Source organism: Lepisma saccharinum, chromosome 27, assembly GCF_977018435.1.
Source record: "Lepisma saccharinum chromosome 27, izLepSacc3.1, whole genome shotgun sequence".
In the NCBI taxonomy this organism is placed as follows: Eukaryota; Metazoa; Arthropoda; class Insecta; order Zygentoma; family Lepismatidae; genus Lepisma; species Lepisma saccharinum.
Genome location: NC_139255.1, coordinates 57,448,160 through 57,475,971, shown reverse-complemented (window position 1 = coordinate 57,475,971; position 27,812 = coordinate 57,448,160). Strand labels below are relative to the sequence as shown.

The following is a 27,812-nucleotide window of genomic DNA, read 5'->3' as shown; positions in this document are numbered from 1 at the left end:
GTGCCTCTGTGGATAGCAAGTTTGTATGTTTGAATTGATATTAGCAGATGTTGCATCAATAATGGTATATGTAATTCCATGCTATTTGGTATACAAACTGCAGTAACGAATGTATTCAATATTGAGCAAACATAAATACGTTGCTGTTCAACATACATATTGGAATATTTTGTCTAAAGTACCTGCAGAATCTACAGTTTACTATAGGCCTATGTAATTTCATAATAAAGATTAAACGTTTGTATTGGTGTAGTGAGCTCTGATATTTCGTTCTACTTCATTTCAATATTACAAGTGTTGTGCATTTTAGATAGCAAAATTAATCTCGAGTTATAATGACAGTCGTGATCGCATTCTAAGAATCTAAAATGCAATCTTCCTTCATTTCAGAAATCATTGAAATACCAAAGTTAATGAAAAACCTACTGGGTTTTAAAATGGGGTTTTTCAAGTGGGCCAAACCCTGCTAGAAGCGAAATAAAATAAAGAAAATTAATCAATCGGTTTTTATGGTGGGATTAATTTACACGACGGGAGTCTTCTACGAGATTGAATGTAATATGCGAGTCAATATCTTAAATTTCCCTTCCATTTTGATATTCTCATAAGAATTTCTGTTTTCCCTTTTCACCTAAAAAATTTACCTAAATTTCCCTACAATTAGGGAAATTTCTTATCTTGTAGGAGCACTGTGAGCCAAATTTGAGATTATAATATATAATGGCACCATTACTACAATATGCAATATTCTGTTTACCTTGGGACTTCACTGAATTTTGCGTAACCCCGTCTGCATATGGCTCTGCCGCCTTCTATATTCTAATTTTCCTCTGTTGTTTTTCAGAGATCTCAAGGGTGGGTAGGAGGATGGCAACTGCCCCCTCCGCTTGTTAATCCCCCGTAATTTGTACGAAATCGCCCGACAGTATTCTGAACTGGAGAGAACGTAGCAGCAACTGTCTGCAATTCGAGCGTCTTCTTTCACAAGAAAAGTCAGCAAGTAAAAATCTGATCTCAATTTGTTTATAATGCAATGGAATGTTCCCCCGTCATTCCGGAAATATTATTCCAAACGTCTTTCTTAGTTGAAGCGTCATGTATCCACTTCCACAAACACAGGCACAAGGAAGCCATACACCCCGGGCCATTCTTTACACAAACACGCTGTCAACGCAAAAAGGCCCACACCGCCATAAATCCTGCATTTCCCAGCAGCCCTTCCGCGCCTCGTCCGATTGAGACACGCACCAAGCACGTACAAAAAAAAAAAAAAAAACTGTGAAGTGAATCTGCCTTTAGAAGACATATTTTGTGATATGTTAACTGCACAATCTATACAATATTTATCTTGCGAAATTGCTTCACTGAAATTTTACGACTGGTGAAATCAGGGTCGGCGCTAGGTGGATGTGGGGCCTGAGGCATACAATTTCCCCAGCGTTTATAACGAAAAATTTTCAGAGATCTGAAAAGAAACACAGATTTTGTTTCCTTACTCTGAAGTACACGTGTCCTATATATGTATATCACAATATAAATATTATTACAATTAATAAACAACTATTTACACATTTTTCGTACACGTGACTAATAAGAACATGTTAAAATCAAGAATTATGGGAGGCTGATAAAAGTTTCTAAATTAGTGTTCTTTACTTCATTTTCAATGTGCCAGTGGTGTAACGTTCAATTACAATAATAATTAATAATCAATTTCAAGAATGCGTATGTTTAATATCAAACTATTATCATAATATCATATCCAATAACGTTCTCTCTATCATAAATCCTTCTTTTTTCATTGAATTCTGACGAAGTGAATTTACATTATTTCATGAAAAAAAAATATTTGCAAATATGATTTCATTCTACATTAAACGAACAGTGCACGAACTATTTTTGACTGAAATACTTGAACGTAATTTTCATGTAGTACTTTGCTTAGAATGTGATTTCAGTAATATTGGATATTTGTGAGTCAAAACAAATCATGATAGAAAAAATGAAATTAGTTGCTTAATTGGAAGCAACAGGATCATACAAAGTTGTAATAAAACGCACACAAACAATTATTTTTAACTCGTGCGGGGGTCCCTGAGCACGGAAAAGTTGTTTTTCTACGCAAAACTCATCTACTACAAAAAAAAAGTGCATTTAGTGCGCTAGTTTTGACAAGAAAAGAGCAAAGTTTGTCTAAGGACCTTCTATGCTCAGGTGCATATTGGTAGGCCATGTAAAGAGATATAAATGAATAATGACAACAGAAATTGAACACAAGGAAAAAAATAGCAGGCTCAGGAAGGAATATACAAACAAATGGCTGAAGATGTGAAATGCGAAAGTTAAAGAGAAATTAAGAATTGTAGCAGATACGACGAAAAATTATAGAAATGCAACAAAATAAGCAGAACACACACAAAAAATATCATTTCCACAGCCCACCAAAAGAGGAAAATATAAAATGAACAGGGAGTATTTTCGTAACAGCAAAAACAGCTTGAACAGACGAAACACTTAACAAAAATACTTATCGGGATTGTGAATTCCGCCTCTATTGAAATTGAATCTGGCCCTTGTGTGTTGACCACGTGCCACCCAAAGAAAATCCGCTGTGCCATGGCAGTTTTAGATTTCAACAGCTACACACCCTTGACTGTACAGGAAGTGTTACAATTTCGAGTCCTCAACATTAGGGAGTTGATTATGAAGAAAGTAAAGCGCAAGGGATGGCTCTCTGTATCTTGTCAAGGTCTCAAATGTTCTCTTTGAGTCACCACTTTATACATTATCATCTACGTTACATTCCGTTGGGGAACTGTTTTCAGCAGTTTGTTAACTAACGACGGTGCAAAAACGCAAAGTTGAGTCCTTCAAAATGAAACAAAAGTTACCGCATCAAAGATATTAAGATATCTAACTTCGAGTTATTTGTACCCAATGTGCATTAGCAGGGTGTCTACCAAATAACAAATCAAAAGTCTTGACAGTTTTTTTAATCATTATTATACGACCCCTACTTAGGTAAAGTTGGAAATTAGCAATTAAGTAAATAAATAGCCTATTTATTGAATGAAAAACCCTTACTAAAAGGGCAGCTAAGATGAAAAATGAAGATGTATTTAACAAGAGAATTAGACCTGCTTTATCTATTAACGTATTTGGCAGTCTAGCGAGGCTCTGGTGCCTGGAACCACAGCCAGTAGTATACTCTTATGTGGGACTAGTGTTGTCATCCCTATACGTTTGTGTTGATTGACCCTTCATCAATCTTATCTTACCAACACTCATCTTCATATTCGCGATTAGCCAAAACGGGCAGGAAAGTGAAGTAAAATGAACTAAATCATACATTATTGATCGCAAGTATGATTTCTTTACTTTTTCTAGTCTTTCTTGACTGGACTTGTAGGCACTTTGTCGGTATACATTTTGGAGAAATACAAGAGAGTGAAACGGGATTCGAAACCATACTTCGTTATTTACGCGTTTTGGTGACAAATTCATACCACTTAGGAGCTGAAGATGACAACGAAGTCTTTAAATGCAATTCGGCTGGGAAGACCAACTCGAATTCAGGATTGCTTGTGGTTGCTCTCTCGTTAACTTCAGCAACTATATATTTACAGCCTTAAATATTGAAAATATTGAAGTGAAGAAATGATTGGACACGGAAAGGTAATGAGCATTACCTAGGGATGGTATCTAGGCGAGAAGACGTCTCGAGTTGTGTTTGTTCCTTCTCGGTGTCGCCTCGATCTCATCTCAAGCCTCGAAATACGTATATAGCTCAAACCATCATTTACAGCGTATTACGGCACCAATAACGTTTTTCTATTTGGCGTCTCGTTTCGATGCTGCAACCCAAAGTGAATAAAAATCATGATTAAAAAAATTAAAGTTTTTTGATTAAAAAAATACGCTTAAAATTGCTTGTATGGATTTTGACACCATACATATAGATGTGTGTTTCTTACAGAAAGGCTTTTTCTAGTAAATGGGCCTGAAAAATATTTGAGCAGTTCGATTAAAGCAAATATAAAATTGTGTGTAAATATACATTTTTCTGTTTCTGATACTGTACATATGAACCTACTATGGTAATGTTTGTGGAGTGTGTTAATGAAACAATAATAATTTCAGTAACTTTTCGTACAGTGAAAATAAAATATTCTGGATGTACGATATAATTGTAACTTAAAATATTCTCTATGGTCTTTTTGCCCACCTTTTTAATGATAGTTTGCAAAATATCAGCTGCCATGTTTAATTACAGTTTAATGAAAATGACACTATTTACAGCTTAACATGATGTTAGGCTAAGTATGTTTACAGTTTACATATTACATATTCTTTCCTATGAGCTTCACCCCATCAGTACCTGTATAATGTTTCCTTTCTTAGAGCCTAATAAGCACCATTAAATGATTACAAGATTGGTGTACTTTGACCAAAAGTGATTCCGATATCTACAAAATCCTTATGTACATTAGTCTAAAAATTATGTCTTAAAAGTGGTTTAAATCAGTGTTCCTTTTTATTTTCTTATCACCAGATTTAAATCTCGATTGCAATATTTATCCCGAATGTATATGCAACCACGTAGCACAAGCTCACAATTGCCAATTCGAGAATAGGCGGTCTCGTTGTAGGAGAAATGTCGTGAAAGAAGAAGCAACGTGATCCACAAAAATCAACTGGAAAAACTAAAGCATGAAGCATAAGAACATTTAGTTTCAAAGACAATCATTCTCAAATGCAAGCATACTTGTATAGTTCAGAAGAGAAAGGAAAACGAACCACACCACACAGAACGTGCTCTACATGCAATATAAACTGCCATAGAACATAGCTAAAACGATGCAACCAACTAACAGTCACTCTACCATTATGCACTAACAAGAGAAAGGTTAAAAACTGGTATGGAACTAAACATGGATGCGTCTATGTTCGTTCAAGAAAATGTCTTATTATTATTACATAAATAAACATTGTACATACTTGAAACCGTCGCGCAAACGAAGAACAGGGTAATGCGTGGCAGTCATTTTGAGATATCCTCATAGATTACCTAACACAGAGAAGAGAAAAACCTCGTTTAAGAGAAATTGGAAATTTGGAAAAAAAGGTTTAAAGGAGATAAAACGATACGACCGACATCGAAACGAATCGACCAAAGATGGATATCAGCATTTTGGTCTACATATATTAGGATGACTTTTTTAATTGACCAGAATCAGCCTATATTCCTAAACTGCATTCATAGATAATACTATTATTTAGCGTGGAGCACCTTTTTAGAAGAAATACTTTTCTCGCTACAAAGTTCCTTACGTCGGAACGTTCATTATGTTTTCATGGAAAAAATGTTCATTTGGAAGACTTGAATTTAAACTGCAATTTACTATTATTATTACATCAATTGCACATTGCGTTTCTCTGAAGTTTCTTGGGATAATTAGTGTGCATAAAAATGTTACAAAATAATGAACAACTTCTGGCTGTACGTGGTTTCAGTAACCAAGATATATCAATAAACTTGTCCTGCCATCTATTAACGAAAAATACAAGCTTAATATGTTCATTTAATTTCATTGCCAATGAAGAGCGGACTAATGAAGACAAAGGGTGTATGTTCGAGATAATGGCATGAACAAGGCTGTTCTTATGGCAAGGGTGTACAGTGTATCTTTTCGGTGCTTTAATGGGCGCTGTGGTCAGAGGGCGCAACGGAATCTTGCACGATGTCCAACAGGTCATTTGCATATTTAAGAATGTAGCATATGTACTGAACGGACATAATACAATTAGTACGGTTTTACAAGCGGTAATTAGCGAATGTCAGCTGCGATTTGTTCTAATTATTAACTATTTTATGTCGCTTACCGTGGTGGTGAAACGCAGAAAACAGACTCAAAGTTATGTTTTCCCAGGATCATAACTTGCAAGCACATGATGTAAACCACTTATTACTCTTTGAGGAAGACCAATATAAGATGAAATATGCTCATATCATGGTCAGGGTATTAGGTACCGGACGAGCAGTTTAAAGTGGGATTCGAAACACTACGCAATGTGCCTCCACCGGGAACCTTAGACCACTTAATTGCACGGCGACAGAGTTAACACCATGCCATCGAAGAGACAAAGAATTTTGTTTACCAGAAACTACTGACCAGCGTACAAATACATCCGCAAGAAGCACAGGAAAATAGGACAGCCAGACAAGCGTAAATGAACACTTGAAACATATTTTTAAACGTGGAAGCACCTACAAATCAAAAATACAACCATTACTTAAATCTACTACACTGAACTCAAAACTCAATTAATCAAGAAACAGAAAACTCAATTAATCAAAGAACAGAAAAGCAGACAAATATACACGAATTCAATATATAAACACATACATATACATACACAGACGAACAGTTACACAGACTACACAATGATCCCACAGTTAACGACAATTACAGATACTTATATGGCCTCAATGTATAAGTTATGATTACTGTAAGGTCGAAATTAGGTGTTGCAGCAAACTGCTTTTGGAGCAAAACCAGGGATCTATCTGAAAACTATAACCATGATCGGTCAATTATGTTAGCAAAATTTCTAGCACTTTAAAGGTAAAACATTAAGGAAGCCCCTGTTAGAGGGTGGAAACGTTACTTTTTTAGTGCATAATTTTACACAATAAATTTTGCCTTGGTCACCATTTTAATGTTTTATCAGCAGGCTCAACAGTGTTACCACCTTACAAGGTTTTTGTCATTACCAACTATGGATATCGCAGCAACTATAGGGAAAGAAAGATGAAATTTTGTGAAAGGGGAATACCGAATGTCAGCTCACTATAATAAATCCTCGTTTCATCTCTCGGTGCAAAAATTTAAGGACTCCATGATAGTTAGGATGCTATAAAAAAAAATAGCGCAATTGCTCCGTTTTGTTGTGAATGAACAACAGTTACAGATCGATAATATCAATGTCAGAAAGTACAAAAACACACACACACAGTGGACAATTTTAATTCGAACTCCAAGGGGACAAAAATGTTCGATGGTTTCAAAGGGAATAAAGTTCTGTTCGAATTATCCGAGTTCGAATTAAAGCGGGTATGGTAAGCGTTCATCTGTGCATTGAACCAAACGCATGAAGACTGACGGGGGCTGTGGAGGCAATGTGATCAGCACCACGTTCCGGCCGCCTTGGCACCACGGGGTTGCCACCAGGTACCCCCTTTCTTCGAGGCTGGGTGAACCCTAGGGGTATGGTCTGAGAAATTCCCACCTGAGATCACGCACACCGGGAATCGAACCCGTGTCTCCCGCATGACAATCAGACGCGCTACCGACTGAACCACTGGAGTTCCACGCGCACACACACTCACACAAACACTGTAGAAACAGATCCTAACATTTTTCATTGCACTACTAGAAAGTGAATCCTAAAATGGAAACCATTGATTGGGTCGAGTTTTCCTCTCAAGTCCACTTTATGCACAGATAGGCTAATCGGGAATGGGCATACAGTTTAAAGTGAGATCTAAACCAGCGTGCAATGGGCCTCTATCGGGGATCGAACCAGAGACCCTTTGATTACAAAGCTGCAGTGTTATCACTGCGTCATAAGAGAGGCTCTTATTGAGTTAATCGCGACAATGAGGATGAATGGTCAAACAAAATGATACATCCATGACTTAAAACCGTTCGAACCTGGAACCTTCAGCTTTGTAGCGCTTTACGCCGAGCCTTACAAGTCGGATTGGTAAAGTAGTAAGACAAAACCACGCCAATGGAGTCCTTTAACACATCCTGACAAGAACAACGTACATACCCAGGAAAAAGAATGCCTTCACGTATCCCCACACGCACACCACCACAATGCAGACGAGCATTTAGCAGTCACATGGCGCGGCACTCCAGCTGCAGTCACGTGACTGTGTCAACCCCTCTCCAGCTGATCTTTCCACGCCGTGTGAGGATGGAGGAGGAGAAAAAAAATCCTCAGAGATCTCCGCACACGACCAGAGCTGACAAAAAACTGCAGAATCCGAGCGAAGCCTGTCGTTGCTCATTACTACAAGCCACATGCCGCGAACGGATCAAATTTGCACCGGCCTTGAGCTTGTCTTTTAATAACAACTGGGAGGATTTGCTGGAGGTAGCAGACCAGTGACGTCATTAACAGATTCGTTGGGGACACCACCGGATGACAAAAGGGAGGAAGCAAATAATGAAATAATAATGTTTCTTCGAGATGTTGCATACTTGTGAACATTTCACTGCTGAAAATACAATATCAGATTCTCATTTGAATTTGCGAATATCGTATTGTTGTGCCACAACCCGCCATTCTTATTTAACCTTTTGGTGCCCAAGCGTCTCGAACGAGATACCCAAAAGTAACCCTCGGGGGACCAAGCGTCTCGATCGAGACGCTGTGTCAAGGTCGTAGTTTTTACGTTATAACTTTTCTATTTTTGGCTAGAATTTCGATTTTATTTTTTTATATTGTTCCTAACACATGTATTTAACAGAAATGGTTTTTTGCATTTTTTTGTCTTCATGAAAATGGAGGGGGAAAGGCTGCATTTTGAAGCTTGAATCAGTGGCGTCCCGACCATTCCTTTTGGGAGTACAACTCAAGTTACATTGGTCATACGACAATGATGCAAATATTTTTCTGTTTCTTACATGCCAGCGATAATTTCTATGTGCATTTTGAACTTTTCATATCCTTTTTTTCGGGGGGCGGGGGGCGAAACCCCATTTATTTAAAAAAAAGTATTTTCAGGGGATTTCCCCCCTTTCCCCCTCCATATATACGCCGAACGGTATATCTTTCATATCTCTAGGGCATTTAGTTTCTGAGCGATAGTCATTTCAAGGTACCTCTGCATTTTGAAGCTTGAATCAGTGGCGTGCCGACCATTCCTTTTGGGGGTACAACTCAAGTTACATTGGTCATATGATAATAATGCAAATATTTTTGTGTTCCTTACATGTCAGCGATCATTTCCATGTGCATGTCGACACTGTCATGTACTTTTTTTTGGGAGGAGGGTGGGGGAACCAATTTTTTTTTTCCGAAATTTTGGAATTTTGAGAGTTAGCCCCCTCCCACCACCACATATACGCCGAATTTGCAAAAAAATCATATAGTCTGAATCTCTGGTTCATTCCGCGTACAACGGTATATCACTCATCTCTCTCGGGCAATTAGCTTCCGATCTACACTCATTTCATTGAAACTCTGCATTTTGCTCAAAATCGGCTCGGTACCCAGAGGCTTACTTGTGAAAAAGGTCTTGGGCGTCAAAAGGTTAAACAAAATAATAAACAGTATTTGCAAATAGAAAGTAGATGTAAGGAAAGGCTGGACGAATCACAGAGTCGCTTTATGCAGGGACAAAGCCGCACGAATTCCGACCTTATCTCAGCCAACCCGGGTCTCCTGGGCGGCAGTCAGACGCTTTACACCACAGCGGGTCGCAGCTAGAAAGTTGTAACGAAAAATTCCCACCCTTACGCAGATTTCCGATACAAGGATTTAAAATTCCATTCACTGCGCATGCTAAGGGAGCTTTTAGGTAGAGAAGTGCGCTTGCCACTTCGATCTAAAAGGTCAATTACGACTGACTAAATATGCTGAGTCGTACTACAAAGAAATAAAACCTGAGAATTGTATCAGTCGAGTCCTGCTTCCCGAGAAATGAAATGTTCAAATTGAAGAAATTTAGTGAATATTTCGTAGTAATTTCCATCCGTACAAAAGAGAGAGAGGAATCAAATAGTTCTGGCTCTGCTACCATATCAATTGAACAAGTGGATTTGGGAAGCAATACAGTCGCAGTATATGTGACAGCAGTCACTAATTTAATCTTCCTTTCTTTTGCACCCTCTTTAACTGTTATTATTACACAAATGGAATGGTGCTACTCCTGGAGCAAAGGCCGCCCTTCGCCTATTGACGTTTCATTTAAATTCCTGAAACTCACATTACGAAAAACAGTGAACGAGCATGATGGACAATTTGGTCTACTAATACCTTTGCCGTCGACGGTACAACTTGGAAATAGTTACGTGAGCAATGGCTGTTTTCTTAAAATTCAATATTACAATACACATTTTCTTTCGTCACAGCGACTTCTAAAGCAATCAGAAAGCCAGGTTAAATTGAGCCCCCCCCTTCATTACGCCACTGAGCACGATTGTAAAACAAGTATTGAAAAAATATGAACTTCCGTAGAAAAGGTACAGGTGGCAACACTGCCGAACTATTTATGGGACGCCCTTGCAGTTTGTATCGACCCGAAGTCCTCGCTCGAATCCAGACGCAGTGAGACCGCACTGAAGTTTAGAGGCTGTCCCCCCTCCCCCTTCTTCTATCCCGCGTTCTCCTGCATTCGGTCAGCGGAAAATATTAAACACAACTTCCATTATCTACACCGGCTTACACAACTCTTTCACCAAATGTAATACCACACTGTATTTTGATTAATAACTTCTCGAGTTTCACAAATATTACCAGAGCAAAGAAGCTATATATTTAAAGGGAGCACTCAGACGAAAGCGACACGTGTCACCTGTAAACGAACCTTCAGAAATAAGGGCAACATTTCGGACTGGGCTGTTTTCTCAATATCGTGTCGAATAGTTTTCGTTGTCGCGCATGCGCAGTGAATGTTATTATTTTAGACTGGAGGTGCCCGTATAACTTGTCGCTTCGGTGTGAATGCTCATTACTAGGGAAAGGATTTTAAGGTGCAAAATTATGGTCGGGAAAGGGAAGAAAAGGTTCTACAAATGTTTTAAAAAAGGTGCTCATAAAATGCCTTCATTCAATGCTCTCTTTTCCTGCGCCTTCTGTATGTAATGCGCGCGGACCGCAGAGAGAACTCTGGTTCTGCCGAGCATTCTGTATGTAATGCGCGCGGACCGCATAGAGAACTGTGGTTCTGTCGAATAGGTTTTGTTGAAGTTTGTGTTTTCTCTCGCGGGTTTTGCTACGTTATCTTAGGAGCTATTGGGGCTGCAATGATTATATTAATCCATGTTAGAGCTCTCTTTCTGCTCTACAAAATGAGACTATATGGTTTTATGTAGCTGCTCAGTCGTTTATTTTTCTGTCCAATTTGTTTTAACAAAACATGAAAGACAAGGAAGGAAATCGGTGCTGAAGCATCAAAGAGGGGATAAACGTACTAATCTCACGAAAAGGTGCAAAAAGGTGGAACAAAGTGTGTTTATTATAGGGTACTTGATTTCATGTCCTAAAATACATTTCTCAAACGATCGGCGTGAAAACAGCTATATATCCGTTCCCTACTCATTACATGCACAACATTTAAATTAGCATTTAAACTTCTGTTTTGCTTTCTTTTTTCTACCACTTGTAGCTAATAATATTAATCAGAACGAATGGTGGATGGATGGAATGGTCAAGATTCTAACCCAGAACCCCTACTGGCGAATTCGTGAGTCGACTACTCAACGCTCTACTACAGGATCTATATATTAGTGATATACGAACCATTGGATTCCTGCCCCTCTTTTCCCACATAGCAAAAGAGTGTACACTTTACGCACCCAAACGTACCTCCACCGGAAACAAAACCTAGGGCCATACAACAACAATGCAAAAGAAGACAAGCAATGTGGTGGCTGACGCAACGACTACCTTTTTTCTTCTTTTTCCTGGTACTATACTGGGAACAGAAAGACAGAAAGAGCACTTAAGTGGTAGGTAGAAGTCTACGGTGAGTGGCCACCGTGTGAATTATGTGGGAACGTCTGTTGGATATATTCTAAGGCTGACTTTGTGACGCTTTCTCGTTTGCGAACGATGCCTGGATGCACCACTATGAAGTGGCAACAGAAGTGCCTGGTATTTTCCCCTAGAATATAAACTTCTATATGTCCGATGAATCAAAATAAATGTTGACATAAGTTCTACTACGCCGATATACTTCCCTAACCAAGAGATTCTCTGATCTAAGAACGAAGCCAATGTAAGCAAATCCACGTGGCTTCTGAGAAATCCTATTGGTTGTTAGAATGCCAGCTGTGCAGGAATCTTCCGCATAGGAAAATTGTTGTAACAATTAAAATGTGTTCAAAATATTGATCAATATTATTGTGCAACTATCCCACTCCAATTATACGCATCGACTTACATCAAAATATTAAAATAACGGCACGGAACCAGAAGACACGTGGCAGGAATGGGAGAGGAAATAAGAGTTTACAGGATTCTTGTTGAGATGCCTGATGGTAAGAGACCTGTAGGAAGGCCAAGACGAACATGGAAGGATACCGTTGAGACGGACATAAAGGAAATCGTTAAGGATGGAAAAGATTGGATTGATCTTGCCCAGGATAGGGACAGGTGGAAGGCTTGCGTTGCTGCAGCCATAAACCTTCGGGTTTAAGATTAGTTGGTACGGAAACACAAAATACATTTCCCCCCAACAATGCTAGTGCAAATGCAATCAAAACTTCTAATTTTGAATAATTGCCACGATATTTAGACTCCACGTGAATGTCGCGCTGCAATTTTACCTACCCGACGAAAATGTCTAAAGAGTATCGGCAGATATCGACCGATACTTTCAGATACCCGTATCGGCTCAGTCCTAATTTTTTCCGGAAGTACGAAGTATATAGTTATAAAACTGCCAAATTTTGGCAGTCACACAACTAGAGACGTAATGAACGAACTGCCTTAGTCACAGATTGCGACCACTAGCTTTGAATTTTGCATCCAGACTGGTATCAAGTACTTATGGCTACTAAAACAGTGCGTTCACTTTGGCTCGGGGCCGAGATAGCGCGTGACTGCAGAACGGCTAGCCATGGCACAGATGCCGGCATTTTCGTCCCGTAACGTCCCGTTTATATCTTTAGCATGCAGACAATTATAATTATATTGCATAACGAGTACTAAACTATGTTAGAAGAGATATTCAAAGTGATGGCCAACTGCATTCACATATTCCCGGCATATAATGGTGTTTACGTACGCGTTCGTAATTGTAACGTATTCCATCTTCGATTAATAAGCGGATGCGTGGCTCAAATGACATAATGAGCAGCGATCATTTGTAACCGTCAATTAAGTTTCCTTGATCGTTTACAACGACAATGATAAACGAAGTATTCATGTCATGAATGACCAGGGAAGCGGGGAATATAATTTGAACTCGCAGATGGCTTGTGTTTTCCCCCGAGCGGATGTGGAGGGTCTGTTGCGTGGTCGGACGGAAATCAGTGCCCTTGCGTGGTACTCGTGTCGAGTTATTACCTGACTTGTCGAAGCAGATGTGCGATGACATGGCCGTTCCACTTCTCACCTGGGTTTGCTTGTTTGGGTGTGGCGGGGGCAGCTGCCGCGAAACTCGGACTGTTTTGGAGAAACCTGCACAATGGCGTTGTTGCACTCGCTGCTCTTCCGGTGTGGTGGGAACGTACCTGTGGTGTAACTGACAGGCGACGTTTTAGGGAGCTTTCAGACCAAAGAGACACGGTCCCTCACGTTCATAAGAAAACACCCGAATTGGAATGGAAAGAAGAGTTTCCAGGATTCTTGTTGAGAAACCTGATGGTAAGAGACCTGTACGAAGGCCAAGACGAAGATGGAGGGATAGCGGTGAGATGAACCTGAAGGCAATCAAGGGTAGAAAAGATTGGATTGATCTTGCCCAGGACAGGAATGGATGGGAGGCTTGTGTTGCTGCAGCCACAAACCTTCGGGTTTAAGAAGGCTAGAGTTAATTGAGTTAGGTTTGTTTTCAAATGACACGTGCCGCTCTGGTCTGAAAGCTCCCTTAAGAGATGAAAAACTTTAAGGCTTTGAGGACTTCGATCACGAAAACTATTGTATTTGAAACTTTGTTTATCATCGTCGCTTTCTTTGTAGTTTTCGCTCATCGCAGCGATGATCGAGTGATAATTAGATTAAATTGATGAAAGGGTGCTCACAAAGAACACCCACGCATAGGCAGGGACTCGAACTCAGGACCATGGGTGGCGAAATCGGGAGTGGATCTGACGCACCAGGCTGCCGATATTATATTTTACCCCATTATCATGTATCCAACGTTCACATTTCAGGCAATTCCAGGGTGACAGCATTTAAGAACTGGAGACCAGAACGAGACCCCACGCTTCGAGAGTTGTCGATACGAGACTCTGGGTCACTTTCGAAACTTTGGTAAACTACACATCAAGATATTCTAAATCCAAATTTACTTTACTATGTAACTGATTCACACACTAATTGGATATCTACTTAATTAATAGATTGGTCGTATATGTTGTTCATTATACAGTTAATCTACTAGGCAACACCTATGCAACATTCTTCTACACGCATTTTGAATAAAATTCTGCTTATCGAAGGTACGTAGTGTCGAAGCAAGGTGTCAAAGAGCAAATAAGAAAGTTTGTGCGGTGATGCGCAGTACATGTTTAGTTTCGAGACGGGAACGAGACAGATGTCCTCCTCGCACACGAGACGTAGGAAGAATGGTAAACCCCATGCAATTTTAAAGCATTCAAATCCGAATTTCCAAAAAACACCTTTGGTCATCTTAGAGACAAAGAAAATATAACCCCCTCCCCTCCCATTTCGGTGCAGCACTAAAAATACCCATGATAAAGTCCACACTCATGTCATCATTTCCAGTTGGGCAAGGCGCAATAAGACCGTTGAACCCTGAAAATGAAAAACAACCGTTCTCGCTCCGATAATTCTTCGATTGGTTTCCACAACCATCTATATTGTCGACTCGAGCAAAACTTTTACGACTGCATAAAAAAAAAGTACTGGAAATAGCTTGCAGAAGCAGGTCTGGTTTACATTTGCATGTAAACCTACCAACGAGTTTCCGTTCCACACCAACTGCACACTCTAGAAACACGGCAAATAAAACCCTACGTTTTATACATATTCATCCAAATTAACATATCTGAACGCCGAGGAAAGAAGACAACCAGATTAGCGAGACAGAAGCAGATTATTATAAAGGTAAAAATCTGTGAAGGAAAAATAAATCTTCTATTATTAATTCCTGGGAGTTCTTGTTCAGAATTGCACCGTCTTCCGGCCTCCATCCGGTGAAACGTGAATACTCATGTTCTTCACGAGCACAAAGAGGACAACCGTCAACCAATGCACAGCACATAATTAAATGGCGAAAGAGAGAAAAAACTACGTCCTGCTGCTTAAAATACCACCTGTACACTTCACAGAATGGATGTCCCAATCGCAATATGCACGTGGGGGGAATTCGGAATGAATGTGGATGGTTTCAGGGAACTTGGACTGCAGAACGCGTTTCTCCAACGACGCGAAAACTCACTCTGAATTCGATTATCCACGCCTACAATACTGTGAGCACGAAGTCAATTTCGCAATGATCAAAATGACCATAGCTCTCTCCTTTGCTACTATAGTTCTGTTGCTGTTCGGAGGAGAAGTCACAATTTCAAAAATGTTCGGGACATTATGTACACCGCTAGATGAAACTTGAAGAGCTTCAACAAATTGTTGCACCTTTACTTCAAACTGGAGGCTACAATAGCATACGATGTTAACTGAACCATTGTCTAGTTCTTTAAAGCACCAGACAATGGATGATGTCCAATTAACATTGGATACTAAGGTATACTCCTTTTACGGAATGTCTGGAGTAAGAGAACGCGAACGCGAACTGGGCGCACGTTGCGGGAGTGTTCCTCGTCAGCAGTTCTGTAGTAAACATGACAGCTCGCAAGCCTACTAGGGGAATTCTGCATTCAGGAGAGCGCCACATAGTCTGGCCCAGCCCACAAGCTTTCGCCTCTGCGCGTCGCTACTCCAGACATTCCGGAAAAGAAATATAGAACCATTGGGACCACTTTCGCTCGCTCGTACTAGTTTGAGTCTCCCACCTTTGGGCGCATACTATAGGATATTATGTGACAATAATCGTACACATATGTGTAAAATATCCATCTTGGTAGTTTCAGCCCACATTCACCTATTTCATTCACTGTGTATTGGTAAGATAGACTAAACTACATTTTAACATGGAGATGATGATCATGTTCTTCAATTTCACTGTGTCTTTCAACTCACGATCCATATTTGAGGGCCCACTACCACAGACAAATTACGGTTCGGTTATGTGTGTACTACTAGGCTTCCCTTGTTCGAGCGAGCTCTCAATCCATACGCTATCTAGCGTCGTCCGTAAGAACTATTTGGCGCTAGAGCGAAATCGTCTTTCTGCAGAACTCTAATTGTCTCTAACATTAGGAGCTACAACTTTACTTTATCCCCACACGAAAGGTTTATGTTTCATTCCACTTTATGCTCAAAGAGACTAGATCAACGGTTTAAAGTGGTTTGATAATAATTACAGATTATTCTGCCTCGCCGTTGTCACTTTTAAATAATCGCGACGATGGGAATGAATGGTGATAAGACGGATGAAAAAAAAACAACATATGGACGATATAATTATACTGGCTCTTTCCACGTGCGATTCCCGGTATCTATTCCGTGCAAGGATATAGTTCGTATGATAACGCAGTGATGCTCGACTAGCGTCCGAGTAAGTTGTTGGACCTTATTTTGTGAATTACATAACTACGATGAATCTCTCTTTGGATGGACAAGGAATTAAGGGCTTGTGTTTGTTTACACTGGGTTCGTGCCTACAGTGGACGGTTAATAGTCAGTTTGACAACAATTTTAGGCGAGAGAAGATTCAAGCTGTGCCTTTTCGTTGTTTGAGCTTTGTTTTAAGTGCACTTTATGCACGGAAATGCCAATAGGAACTGGCCCTACTGTTTAAAATGGGATCCAACGGGTATCGAACCCGAAACCAATTGATTACCAGGCGACGACGTTATCACTGTGCCACTAGAGAGGGCCTTCGTCTTCGTTGGGTACGTATGAAAAACACACCATGTGGACAAGTCCAAAGTCACGCTTATGTACCCGAAACTGCTTCAGTCGTGTTTCAGACTTTGCCTTCTCTCTCTTGGGGAGAGAGAGAGGAGGGGGGGTAGACCAAGAGACTCTTGGTTATCCGACAGTCATCACTCACCATGATGTAAGTTTCCGATCACGTAGACGTGACATCACGCCGTAGGAAGGGCCATCCTCATTTGCATGGCTTAGAAATGTCGCAGGAGGCCAGAACGCCTCTACACCCCATTCAGGCAAACGGTGCGCCGATCAGGGACAATTTCCTTCCTCCCACGCCGTCGTCAATGTGGATTTCGGCGCCCTTTCAAGCGACAATCACCGAACAGAAGGGTCAACGAAATGACTTACGACAACACTTGCTGCTTTCGACTGAAGTCCTACAAGAGGTCCAGTCGAATACATTGGGTCGAAGTTTTATTTTTCTAACAGAGATATTGTCCATCAATCTGATTTACACATGGTGAGATATCAAGTTTAAAACAAAAGTAAAAGACAACGATAGGAAGAGCAGGAATAGAGTTCTCTCTCCTCTCCATAAGACAGGAAGAAAGGAGAGGGAGGGAGAAAAAGAGAAAAAGTGAGTGAGACACGCCCCCACAGAGAGGGGGGAAACCCACACTCGCTTATCTCCGTATCCCCAATGCGAGAAGTGATTCAAATGTCCGTCAAAAGTCTCAACACACTTCCACAACATCCCTTCTCCCGAAGTTGATTTTTCTCTCATCACTGCCACAGCTCTTCTGTAATCAGAGCACAACACTGACTGGCTCCAGACTTTATGGACAATCTGTAGAATGACAAGTCCCCAAAACTTCTCCCGCTTGAGGAGAATATTAGCCCCACTTAACCAATGAATCTCTCGATCAATTCCTGGCGAGGGTAGTTCGGACCGCATCAAAATTCAAATCTGATTTTGTTCTTATTTAGCGTCGCTTTTCTGCTACTTTTAGCTAATCGTGACAATGAGGACTACTTTCCTACTCTATGGAACCTAGAGGCATAAAACATTTTCATAGGAAAAGGATTCGGGCAATGTTTACATCTTACAATTTGTCGCACGTGTCATGTCAAAATGCTCCGGGTTCGAATCCCGGCCTGGGCATAGACGATCTTTGTGAGTGTCCCTTCATCGTTTTCAACATATTACCACTCATTCTCATAGCCGCGACACTAAATAACAAAAATCAAATAAAAAAGCTCAGGTAGCTTGTGAAACCAAGTGTAAAATTACTGTACGAAATGATATGAGTGAGTTTTACATCCGCTTTGTGCACAGATAGGTTAATCGAGACTGGACCTATACTTCAAAGTGGAATCCGAACTACCATGTGCCTCCACAGAGACGAAATTATATTCTCGAGTACAAAATGTACCCTTTTAATATTCCATCATGTGGAACAATACAATCAAAATTTAATATCAACCACGAAAGTACATCGATGTTATGTGATAACCGTGGTTCGTTCAGTAATCTAAATTAAATAGATATATATTAGAAATTAGCGGTAACCATGCTGTCATTATGTAGCTGGTTGTTGTGCGACTGGCAACATAAAAAGGAGACTTGGTTTTTCCATACAAGCGATCCTCGGCCATCTGTCCCCATCTCACCTGCTGCCAACAGGCCCCGCGAGGTATATTAATGAACAAGCTGCGAAAACTCCGGTGCCACGAGTCAACTTCCCATCTCAACGACGCCACGTTACACGAGCAGTTAAGACACACCACACGCCCCCCCCCCCCCCCTTCCGGCAGGTCATTCAGGAATCGTCTACCTTGGATTTACCTGTGGGAAACGCTGTAAACGGAGGCATCTTCCCACAAATTAAAGCAACAAAGGCAGGGACGGGAGCGAGGTGCTGACTTCCCTCCGAGGACATAATCGCTTCTCGTGTTTCGGGGGGCGGCCATCCTGGGAACCGCATCAGTCAGCAGAGTATGTTTTCACCGGCGTCGTGACTCGTATGCACGCAGAAGTTTGCATACAATGACATGTCATTGTCGCGCTCCATCAAGAGCTTCTTGCTCCCGAAAGCGAGACAGAGGTCTGTACAATCAAAACGAGAACAACGCAATATCTTAAAGTTTCGTCTCGTTGGACTCTATACACCCCCTCCCCCCCAAATGTGTTGATTCCAGTAACACATAAACTATACTTCTGGTGCATCAAAATACACAATTTATTTGTTGCTTCATTTTCTGGCTAATCGCGAAGATAGGGATGAATGAGTAGCGCCAAAACCTTATATATGATTATACTGGGTGTCCAGTTAAAAGTAGCTTGGCTCAAAGACATTTCTAGGCAAATGACTGCTATATTGAACAAGAAAAATGGAATAGTTCATTGTAGCGTGAACCGTGGTAGGTACTCAAGGCCATCAGAACTCACACTTAATTTGTTTTCATGATACTTGGCATGTAATTGTTGATCGGAGCCGGGCTACTTTTAACAGGGACACCCTGTATAAGCGTGGCTATTTGTTTTAAAAGAGTTGGAATTGTGTAGACAAAAATTAATTAAGTTTCTGCTGCATAACATAATAAGTATATTGCAAAATCGCTGAGATATTACTGCTAGTTTGATGCCATTGTGTAGACATTAAATAAATAAATAAATACGTACAATAAATGAGTTCTTTAACAGTAATATTTAAGGTATTTAAAAAATAAGACTATTAATTTTACGCCTTAAAATCGTAAATAAATAACGTGACCATGTTTCTTATTGAGGGGTGGTGTAAAGTAGGGTGACCAGTGGAAACTTAGGAGGGTGACGGGGTAGAAATTAGGGGATGGCTCCAACGCACCTCGCCAGGGTGATTTCTTTTTCTTGAGGCGCTCCTGCCACAGATGATTATACTGGCTGTGGGTCCACACGTCAGAGCCTCGTTAGTATGCAGCATGCAGTCCAGGGTGGGTGTGAGCTTGACTTGTGGGTGTCTTGAGAAAGCGTCACCTCTTAAACTTTTATCAACTTCTGTTCCGTGGGATACTAAAAACGCATCATTTGAGGAGGTCAGCACGACTATTTAAAATGACTTCTGTAGCACAGGGCGCTCAGACGCCAGGGACCCCGTGCACTCGGAGAACTAAATGCATCATATCGATGCATTAAAGTGTGTTTTGTAGCTTATTCAAAGAACCAGATTCACATTTGATGCATTTTTGTATGTCGTGAAAGAAACACCAAAGTGCATCATTTGATTCAACTGAAGATTCATTTCAGTCGAGATGCACTTCAATGCTACATAAAGTCATTAGCTCAGACCAAACGTTTAAGTGCATCATCCAAAAAGATGCAGGAAGGTGCATCAAGGAACATCAACTAATACATTGAAGTGCATCTCGACTGAAAAAAAATCCTCACAAAAATGCATCAAATGTGAATCTGATTCTTTGAATAAGCTACAAAACACACTTTAGTGCATCAATCGATATGATGCATTTAGTTTTCCGCGTGTGTTAGAATCCACGCCTGCACATAGTTGTTCTTTGTGAGCGTCCCTTCAATTTCATCAGATAATCCTTCATCCTCGTCTTCACGATTAGCCCAAAGTGACAGAAACGGGAAGTAAATTAAACCAAATAAATCGACGATCATTTCAAACAAATCTAAATTTCATGTGTCAGGTGAACGACGACGGATATAAATAGGTTAACAAAGGAGTTTTTGTCAAATGTAAAGCACGCGAACACAGAGAGATACACGCGAATGCTCCATTATTTATCACCATCCCGCATGATACGGCTTTCATCGATCTTCTCCCTTGCTGTACCGCAACGGATGCTACACTGCCCTACTGTCTCTGCACTGCTTATCGCAGGGCTGATACCAGGGAACAAAGCTCTTGATACTTCAAGGTAAAATTACCATTTTTAGACAATTTTATGTTCTTGATAAATTCCTAGCAAATACGAAGGCGCATTTTTAAAATTCTACGTTCTCAAAAGCTAAACGTTCGCTCAGCATTATCTTCCATTTGCCTCTTCACATATTTCGACATTATGACTAGGTCTCGAAGTTGAGGAAAAATCCTTCTTTTCCCCCTAGTGTCCGAAGACGAGGCCCAACATAATATATGTTCATTTTGGGTCATTGTAGGCCAGAAAAAGGTGGGTTTTATTTGTCCTTTTTTGCCTTTTTCGGCGTTTTTTGGCTTATTGGTCCTTTCTTAGCATTTTTTTAGGTCTTAACGGCTTTTTTTTGCAACTTTACCTTCTTTCGACTACGTTTTTACTGCCCATTCTCAATTCGAATCATCATCAGTTCATCACCTCTTAAACATACTTTCCGTAGGAAATAAAATAAAGAAAAGAAATAAATAAATATATTTGAACCATCCCTGAAACGAGAGAAAAACATTTTTGGACGACTGAAGCAGGTACGGTACAATGTCCATTAACCGTAACTTGCCTGGAAGGTCGCGCTGTTAAGTGGCAACTTTCTCTTGTTTTGAAGCTTTCCGTTTTTTCGCACTGTGTTCCATACCACCAGAATTTTTTGTTTTTTTATTCATTAAATATGCAATTAAAACTGAAGTTATTAATTAATTCGGATCACATTTATACGTCTTTTCTTGGCAATTTATGGGTCTTCAACTTCAAAGCCCTAATTATGAGGAACGAATACGAGGCACACACCCCCACGCCCCCCTAAATATTTTCTCAAGGGACAAATTTTTGATGACTTTGGATCTAAATTTACCCTTAACCCCAAAATAGAAACTTAACTCCCAAGCTGGACTGTCGTTTTGTTTGCGTGTGTGAAAGGGTGAGCATATGTCTGTCTGTGCATTTATAAAGTTTCTATCTTCCTTTTCTATTCTATTAGTAAACAGATAATAAAGAAGATAATATAATTAGTAAGATAATATCAAAGTAGATGGTTAAGAGGAAGAACAGGCATTATAAGCCTTAAGTTCGCCACACATACAAACAAAGCCGAAATACATAGAAAATTGTGGTTAAACAGCACGACAGGTACTTGAATCTTCAGAGTTGAGATCGTAAGCAAAGCACCCAACGTAGATAATGTGGAAGATACAGAAGACGATTGCTAAATAAAGCGAGAAAAGGACAGAGCAAATCGCCAGCTTGAACGGATAAACGTAGCTGATTCTCAGTGATAACATAGATCCGTCAACGTTTATGAATGATTACTACAATCAGTTTGAGATAATATTTCAAGTTTAATTAAAGGATTTCAAGAAATTTCCTGCACGCTATCAGTTATCCTTTCTCTACCCAATGATTCACGTTTCCGTTCTCTTCAAACTCCTCCCCCCTATTGTTTTTATGTGTAATCTATACGATATAGACACTATGTACAATTCGCAAAACAAAAATTGTTATACTTTTATTTCAAATTAAAACAAGAAAGGTGTAACAGTTCGTAGTCTTCGTTCTATTCTACACAGTACAGTATGGAAACTGTATTCTGGCAGGGAAACGAGGTTATGGCGTCTGAACGCACCTCCAGGGGTTTGTCACCGTTTCGTGTCCATGTGTGTTTGATTGACTGATTTGATGAAAAGACAACACACGACATGAGCCCCACAGAGGATTATACTGCCTGTGGGTCCAGTCGCCAAAGCCTCGTTAGTCTGCAAAATGCAGTCCAGGATTGTACTATGTGGAAGTGAAGTTAACATGTGGGGGTCTTCACAGTGCCACCACCCCTTACACCCTCCATGTGTGTTTGATATTGTCCTTATTCATCTCACCTTCACCGTGGATGAAAAGCGACGTAAAAAAAAACAAATCAATCACCGTCAACTCACTCTCTCCCTAGCACTTACACAGATAATAGTGAAAGTACATGAGACAGGTTAAATGCCATCAAAATATGGTGCTGATCACACCACCTACTGTCATCGGTGAACATACCACTTCAGACAGAAACTAAAAGCCATGTAAATGTGAGTGGACCCCTGTAACCTCTTGACCGAAACAAAATTTCTACTTTAGTGCCCATTTGTAGCACTCATTCGGTTTGATTTGATCTTTATTACTTAGCGTCGCTTTCTGACATTTTTGGCTAATCGCGACGATGTGAATGAGTGATGAAACTGATGAAGGAACACCCACAAAGAATATTCATGCCAAGGCGGAGGTTCGAACGCGGAACCCCTGGCCTCGAGGAGCACTGTGCTAACCCCTACACCACGGAGGTAGGAATTTGAAGCATCGAGTTAACTGCAAGGTCACGCGAAAGAACGGTTCAAGAAGACAAGGAAATTCTTCGCTTAAATGAGTCAGGATGGGTGATGTTCGTAAGGACAAGCGAAATGAAACGCACAAGAATTCAATTACGATGTAGCGACTTCAAATTCGTTCCACAAATAACTGACACGGCGAAAACAACACACTTCACACAACACTAAACAAGGTATCAGGTTACACAAACGAGACGCTGTCTCGCCGGCACCAGACAAGCGAAGCAGGAAGAGAAAAAAAGCAAATGACGCATAACTGCGTATTACTTACGTTTCCAGGTATTGAAAAACTCGGTACACGGGGCGCCGGTACATGAAGAGCGACCCGTCGACCCTCTCCATGCCGTTTTGCGTATCGAAGCGAAAGCGAAACAGATCTCACATCCTATTAGGCACACTTTTATCCCTCGCACGGCTAGAACGCCGCGGCATAACCCCACACGAAGGACTGGCACACGCTTGCGAGCACACGACACTCACACATGCTCCGCGCACAAACACGCACCAACACTCCCGCCGTCTTACTGGGCGGGGCTCGCAACTTTCCCGACTGCATCGCCGAGCGAGCGAAGCTACGCGGGCGGAAGCGGCGCCAGGGAGGAAGAAGCGCTTCCGGTCGTCAGCGCGGATCTAGAAGGATACGTACACGCACATACGCACCGGCGGCGGATTACGCACTACGTTGACTCAAATTTGAAGTTTCATTTGTACAATCAGGAACAAAAGTGGCTTGGGGTTCGCACAGAAAACAGTGAAATAGCGGATTCAGCCTACAAACCATTGAAGGTAGGCAACCCGTATTACGCAGCACACTGCCACATTGCATACCGTGCGAGGAGCCCCATGTGTTGATATTTTTGTAGTTTAACATAGCTTTTTCTGCTACTTTTGACCAATCGCGACGATTCATTGATTTGCTTTATCTTACTTTGCTTTTTGTGTCACTTTTGGCTAATTTGGGGAGATGGGGGATGCGTGATGTTATGATGAATGGACACTCGCAAACATCCATGCCCAGGTCGGGATTCGAACCCGGGACCCCCAGGCGTCGTAGCGCGATGTGCTAACCATTCTGCCACGGGGGCTGGCTACCAATCGCGACGACAAGGATGAGTAAAGATTAGATTCATGAAAGGTCTCAAAAATAACACCCATGCTAGGAAGTGACAGATTATGTTATTTTACGTGGCTAATCGCCATCCCCGCGTGGATCTCAGTTAAAAATCTATTCAAACAGTTGGTTTCGTACCACGGAAAAGTACCACTCTCATCCCTGCATGAAACTAGCTTCTGCGTGTGCACATAATATGAAACATCATTGGCACCGTAACTGAAATACGAGGGTTATTTAATAAATAATGCAATTTATTTGTTTCCTGGCATGTTTATTGTATATTAAGCACTACTTACAATTCTTCAGTGCAGTCCCCCTGATTCTCAATAACCGTTTCAGGGCCTCCCCGATGGAGCACTGGCAGCGTCGCCGCCTTGTAATCAAGGGGTCCCGGGTTCGATACCCGGTGGAGGCACATAGTGGTTCGGATCCACTTTAAACTGTAGGTCCAGTCCCGATTAGGCTACCTGTGCATAAAGTGGACTTAACAACACTAAACTCTTCCATGGAGGTAAAACACTGTCCACTCATGGGCTCTTTCAACTTGGGGAGTAATTCGAATTCTGGAGGACTCATGTCTGGACTGTATGGCGGGTGAGTCAATACTTCCTACTCATAAATGCTCATCAAATCGGTCACAACCTTCCTCAGGTCCGGGCGTGCAAAATGAGTGGTCCATCCAGAAGCAAGCCAGGTCGCTTTTTTTTTTTAAAAAAAATCTCTGTATGTTTTTGATCCAGGCACGATAATATGCTGCTGCCACACTAGTTCTGTATGAGACACTAAGTCATGATCATTCCTTGGTGATCATACGCAAAGGTGATAATTTGTTTCACCTTTGGCTTTCCTTGTGATTGTCGACATTTTTTGTTCGTGGGGATGATGGGAGTTCTCCATCGTTTTGCTGCGATTTCAGCTCTGGTTTAAAGTCTACGGTCCACTGTTTGCTCATCACAAACTTCGCGCAAAGCACTGTCAATTTCTGTCAGGTTTGTGACACGTAAACTTTCAATTTTGATGCACGATCTTTGGTCTTCAACCTGCACAGTACCTAAGCCTCCCGCAGATGCTATTTCTAACAATCATCACTTCCAACTGGCGTACTCCTAGGGATGTGACTAACATACCTGCTGCTTCCACAAGGCTTCAACTGCAACATTGCCACCTTGTGCATTATTTATGAAATGGCCCTCGTACATACAATAGTTTACGAAATGATCGCCCTGCATCGTTCTGCCGGAAAAACAGCAGCAGTTATTTTTATAACTCTACCCAGGGTGCGAAATCCTGGGGGGGAGGGGCGATTTTCCCCCACCAACAATCTTCGCCTCAAAAATCACCCCACCAAAAATTTCCGGGGAGGAGAGTTTTTGTTAAAACAAACAAAAGATAAGCAATTACTTTTAATTTTAAATATACTTTACTAAGAATAAGTTGTGAGTATTGAATGCATTCTCTCTCAAGAGATCGTTAAAAAATCTACATCAATACGCACAATAAAGTGAAACAAGAATGCAAAACAAAAATAATTATGAAATCTAATTTATTTATATTAACATTAAGCACAAACTAAACAAAAACTTACACATAAGAAAACCACTTGAACTATTCCATAATTTATTTAATATCTTTAACCAGTTACTAAAGAAATTAGCTTCTTTGCAATGTCTGATATGTATAAAAGTAACAAATTAATTTCCTTCATGTAATTAATAATAAATTTTAATTTACTAATTTATTTCTACTTTTAATAACATTACAAATATGTATATCGTATAATATACATATATGTTTGTGGGGAGGGGGTTTCAAGATGAAGAACTTTCTCCCCCCACCAGCTTTCAATGATTTCGCACCCTGGTTCTACCTATTTCCACAGTATCCATCATAGTGTCGAAAATTATTTATCCACACACAACCCAAAACACATATATTTCCTCAGTTACACTAAACTGCATGACGCAACAACTCTGAGGCCCAAGGCCAGCCAAGCGGTTTCTTATTGGGAAGTGCGTGGTGAGAGCATCGAGTCCCATTTCTGCTTTTTCCTGGCGAGAGAAAACTACTACTCTTTTCCAGGCGTCCTGACGACGTTAGGTCAACGCCAAAATTTTGGGTGCTCACGGCGGGAATCGAACCCAGGACCGCTCGCAACAAGGGCGGGAGACCTCACATTTCCTCAGAACCATCCTGAAATTGCCTACCTCCGCGGCGGCTGCTACATCGCACGATGAAAAATCTGGATAAGCTTGAGTGCAGGGAAGATGTAAATATGTAACAAAAATATTATTTACTTCGATAATAGTTGCATAATAAATGTGTCAATCTGATCGTTAAATTCTTTTCATGTATAAAACATTATGTACTGTAGACTACAGACAAGTCGCGACACTCGAATTATATAGGACCTCTTATTTAGTTCTGCCAGGGTGGGGGGTATCGCTACTCACCGTTTCCATTGCTCAAGCTAACGTCCACCACAGAACAAATTCAATTTCAAGTGACAAAAAAACTACATATATTCGCACTTTGAAGGTCGTGTCTGTACGAATTCGAGACTGGAGAATCGTTGTTGGCATTTAATACGGAGAGGACATTTCTTAAACTGGGTTACGAACCAGGAACTCCTTGATTAGTAGTTTCCCAAAAAAAGCCTCGCTTTATGAATGAAAAACAGCACGGCCAATATGGATACATGGACACAACGTCGTATCTGGCACTTGCAACATTCCTCCAAGACTTGATTACCTTGAGAGAAACACCAAAGCCTTATTCGTTAAAACACTGAACCCTTCCTCTCTTCCGTGGCATGACGAGGCACAAGCTCACCGTGAGAATGTAAGCGACGCCTTCCTCCGACTGGAGGTGCAATCCAAACAAAGAACGCCAAAGATCAAATCTCGTACTATCTGATTATACGTCGCTCTTCTGTTTTCTTAGGCAAATCGCGACGAACAGGATGGATACACGTAACGGAAAATCCGTGCCGAGACTCGAACCCGCATCAGTTATACACGGACATCGATGCGGCATATTGGTCAAATCTTGTTTCTCAAATCATGATGGATCGGATTGACTATTATTCAGAACATTCTGATTATTTGCGACAAACAGAAGGTTACAATTTCATTTAAAAAAAAAAAATCCGGATTTTTCCACGCCAAGTCATCAAGAAAAATTTATACATGTGTGTAAGAAGTTCACTACATCTTAGTTAAACGCCACAATTAAAATCCCACTTATTAAAAGTAATAATGATTAGGGAAACTGACCAGAAATAGACTAGCATGGATCAGGGATGAGCTTTTACGTAATAGTCAACACATATTGACTAATGGTAAACAAATAATTCTTTTTTAAAAAATCATAACAATACAATAACTTTAATATACGTATTAATCCTAATACAAATATTAACGAAACATAAAAAAAATGTAACAAGAAAGTGTTAAGTGCCAATAGCCACTTACTATAATAATTTCTACTTAAAATTGTTCAAAACA

The 27,812-nt window shown here is 40.6% G+C and overlaps 1 protein-coding gene across 3 annotated transcripts in view; it reads right to left on the bottom strand.

Moving 5' to 3' along the window:
* Positions 1-27,812, bottom strand: part of Fak (protein tyrosine kinase 2 Fak) — a 211,903-nt gene that overhangs the window by 170,647 nt on the left and 13,444 nt on the right. The window contains exon 1 of one of the 3 annotated variants that reach the window (XM_083113121.1): positions 23,467-23,710. The exons of 1 other annotated variant lie outside the window; for it this stretch is intronic. In XM_083113121.1, coding sequence (XP_082969247.1) covers positions 23,467-23,537 — 71 coding nt within the window. In that variant the 5' untranslated portion in view covers positions 23,538-23,710. Of the gene's footprint in view, positions 1-4,998; positions 5,067-23,466; positions 23,711-27,812 lie in introns of those variants that run through there. One more of the 3 variants, XM_083113122.1, reaches the window with a different exon arrangement.